Source organism: Lactuca sativa, chromosome 6, assembly GCF_002870075.4.
Source record: "Lactuca sativa cultivar Salinas chromosome 6, Lsat_Salinas_v11, whole genome shotgun sequence".
Taxonomy (NCBI): domain Eukaryota; kingdom Viridiplantae; phylum Streptophyta; class Magnoliopsida; order Asterales; family Asteraceae; genus Lactuca; species Lactuca sativa.
The window spans coordinates 81,911,515-81,915,249 of record NC_056628.2 but is presented as its reverse complement, the minus strand read 5'-3'; the positions used below and the strand labels follow the sequence as shown (position 1 = coordinate 81,915,249).

The 3,735-nt window shown below is 30.6% G+C and overlaps 1 protein-coding gene across 1 annotated transcript; it reads right to left on the bottom strand.

The window, feature by feature from the left end:
* Nucleotides 1-269: 269 nt before the first annotated feature.
* Nucleotides 270-3,519, bottom strand: LOC128126817 (peptidyl-prolyl cis-trans isomerase CYP71-like). Its single transcript, XM_052764949.1, has 10 exons — nt 3,467-3,519; nt 3,277-3,352; nt 3,002-3,109; nt 2,729-2,905; nt 2,406-2,623; nt 2,136-2,268; nt 704-772; nt 563-620; nt 400-455; nt 270-299 (listed from the first exon to the last, which is right to left on the bottom strand). The coding sequence occupies exons 1-10, from the start codon at nt 3,517-3,519 to the stop codon at nt 270-272; spliced, it is 978 nt and encodes a 325-aa protein (XP_052620909.1).
* Nucleotides 3,520-3,735: the final 216 nt, after the last annotated feature.

Genomic DNA, 3,735 nt, shown 5'->3' with positions numbered 1-3,735 from the left:
CAAAAATAATACATTGCTAACATGTGTTATACATTCCTATAAAACTAACAAATAATCATACAACTCTGTTTCTTACTGGAAAGGAATGCCAAACATGATTACAAGTCTCCCTTAATCTTGATTATAATCAAATGTATCTTTAATTCTTTATATAAATGAAGCTTAAATGATGTCTTTAAATAATGAACACAATAAATGTTATAAACCTTTTGAGGCCCCATAACATCAGGATCTGAGTTTTCTATTTCAACTGCAGGACTACCGTTAGTTTAAGGATCACTTTTTGGACGCTTTTTCTTCTGCATACATTAACAAACATGTTAACTTTCAAGAAATATATTTAGTTTTTAGGCTCATAGTGGCATGCATATAGCTGAGGTGAGAGAAAGGTATACATACAGCTAGTAAGACATCCAGACTATCCATAACAGGTGGTTTCAAATTTTCATAATCAACTGCATTGTAAGATAACATGAACATAAGAAAGGTAATCAAAGGTTAAAATATTACATATTTACATGTTAAAAGTGTAAAGAAAAGATGATGTGGTTACACAGCTTACCATCAGAATTTAAGAGGTCGCTACTTAATGTGTGTCCTACTTGTGCCATAGAAATCAACTACAATCACCACACACACCGAAAAGGGTCATGTATACAGAAATGGTGGATAGAAGAGAAAGAAGATAAAGCTAAAAAACTACCTGCATTGTAGTAATAAACTCTTTGAAGCCAAGAAAGCCTTGTCGTCTAGAATCTGCAATTGCCCATACCTTAAGAAGTAGTATGAACAGGCGTAGAGAAATAGTTAGGACAAATTGGGATTAAAAGAGTAGAAAAGCAGAAAGAGAACTATAAGCTAACTTCTATGCCCTTATGAGCACACTTAGCAATCAAATTAATGATCCAAACTTGAGGAGGTAAAAAACTATCTAAAAAATAAATAATCATTTATTTAGAGAGTTGAATGCAAAAAATAGTAACATACTCTTATTGATTTGTTCTAAAATCAAGAAATTCCTATGGTTTTGGTCCTAAGAAAGTTGAAATGACTATTTTTCCCTTTTACTTTTAATTAATAAAATATTAAAACAAATATGAAAAAACATAAAAAAATAAATTAAAAGGGCAAAACAGTCATTTCAAATCTTTCAGGGACCAAAACCAATTTTGTAGTTTTGTCAACAAAAAAATAGTAATTTTTATCATTTAAAACTTCAATTCAAAAACACTTAACCTTTATTCAGCATCACTTCTAGGTAGAAGGGTAAAATGGTCATTTACTCAATAAATAATCAGTCTATATGTTCATTCATTACTTTCAAGAGACAGATATCATTTATCCATCCAGAAATTTAACAGAAAAAAATTAAAAAAAGAAAAAAAAAAAAAAAAAGGAAGAAAGCTCTTACCTGTTATGCAAAGGACCATACCATTAAGCAACAACCATCCCTCATGGCCATTCCTTGAGAAGAATTGATAGATATAATGTGGAGATATTGCCTTGAAAATAGAAGGGTAATGATATATGATGTTGTAAATTCCAATAAAAGGAGTGGTCAATGTCCATGCACCCATAATAGGTGAGAACAAAAAGCTCGCTCTTGCAGTTCCAAATTTTTGAACCAAAAAACAGAACAGCAAGAACTAATGCAGACAGAGCTTCCACTAGAGCTGAAACGTAAAAAAAACATAAAAAATATGACAAGATCTTTATAAATGTAGTTGAGTAAACAAAAATCAGAGGAATGATACACAGATGATGATGAAGCAGAGACAAATAAGAAAGTAGATTCAAAGAAGAAAGGATGGTTTTCATCCATGTTCCAAAGGTTAGTTTATAACTCGTATTTTTTTTCATTTTTAGCATTTTTAATGGTCATTTAGTCTCGTTTAGATGGTCTATTCAGTCTAGAAAGGCAACACTCCTTATGTTGTAACAGAGTTGGAAAGTCAATAAATCTTGCCAAGGTATAAGAAAATATTAAAAATTGAATCTTGGCATACAAAAAACAAAAAAATAATATGTGAAATGTTGTGTGCATAATCTGGTAAATATATATATCATCAAGGATATTAATTATTATTTATTAAAATCAAATAAATCATTTTAAAAGCAAAAAGTAGGCTACTTACCACATTTTCTGGAAGAGATGTTGTAACAGACTTTCCAATATCTGATGCAGCCATAAGTTCATCAGGAGGAGGCTTTTCATTAAAGACATCCCTACCCTTGGTTGCATCATCACGTTCCTCTGGTTCTCTTCGGCTATTTTTATTTTTATAACATATGAACAATCATAAATATATGATTTTACTTTTACACAAAATAATATATATATATATATATATATATATATATATATATATATATATATATATATATATATATATATATATATATACCTGAACAAATAGATTCTGTGTTTCTTAAAAGCACAGCATAACAAAGTAGGATCTGTCATGGGATCTTTGCTTTCATTCACATTTACAGCAGCAGCAGGAATTTTTCGCACTTTTTTACTGCTTTGATCACCTTGATACAAAGCAATTCTTAAAAACCTGTCATTATTTTCCACCTTCCCTAATATTCTGGAAACTTTGTTTGTGTGCAGATTTACAATCTATCACCAATTTATGAATAAAACATTAGAAAATAAAATCTTCGGATTACTGCATACACCTTAGAATTTGAGAAAAACAAAATGGCACGAGGTAAAATTTCTTACTTTAATACCAAGGAGAGATGGATAAATAATGAAATTAGAGCTTTCATCAAATAGTGCATTTGGCTGTGGGACATTTTCTGTTTTTTCAATTTCTCTTTCAACTGCCATTCTTCTCCCAAAATCAATAGCTTCTAATCGATACAAAGGAACATCGCTTCTTTGAAGATCTTGAGCATTCTAAACAAACCAAAGTTAGGTTAAATCTTCAGAATAGTTAAGGATATATACGTTTAAATGTCATGAAACTGAGGGCAAAAGAGTAAATTTACTTACCTCAAGTGATTCATCATAGACACGTCTTAGTTTACCAGTTCTATACCAAAATATACGTATTCTTCGATCTGGTGATGTGATTGCAAATTGTTTGCCAACTGGACTTACCTAAAAGAAAAAAACAGAAATATTTAAAAAATAATTGATGCTACATGAAATAAATCTTCTTTCTGTGAATGAGTGACACACTCTTTTATTACAAATTTTATCCTAATTACAACAAAATAAATTTTATAATAGCTATTACTCTCTACAAACTGAATTTAAATCATTACCTCAATAGCAGAAACAACAGTTTTACTTTTGACAATCGCAAACAAATCAGTATCACTTATCAACTTGAAATTAACCCTGAAGAATCCAATAAACAAGAAACATCAATATATGAAGCCAAACAACAAACAAAACAAGAAAATCATAAAGTATTCACAATTTCACACAATTTCACACAATTACAAAACATACCCACTTTCAGGGAACTGAAGTGTAGCAGGATCCCAATATTCGATAATCCCCATGGTATCTCCAAATACCACAGTATCAAAAGCATCAATATATATTTACCAGATTATGATTACCTAGAAACATAGACGATGGCAACATGGTGGGTCTGGGTGACTAGGATGGTTCCGGTCTTCATGTAGCCATTTTTGTGTAATATCTAAGATTATTGAGTTCTTTTCCATGAACCGTTCTCACCAATTACCACCACTACTGGATTCCGATACACTGTT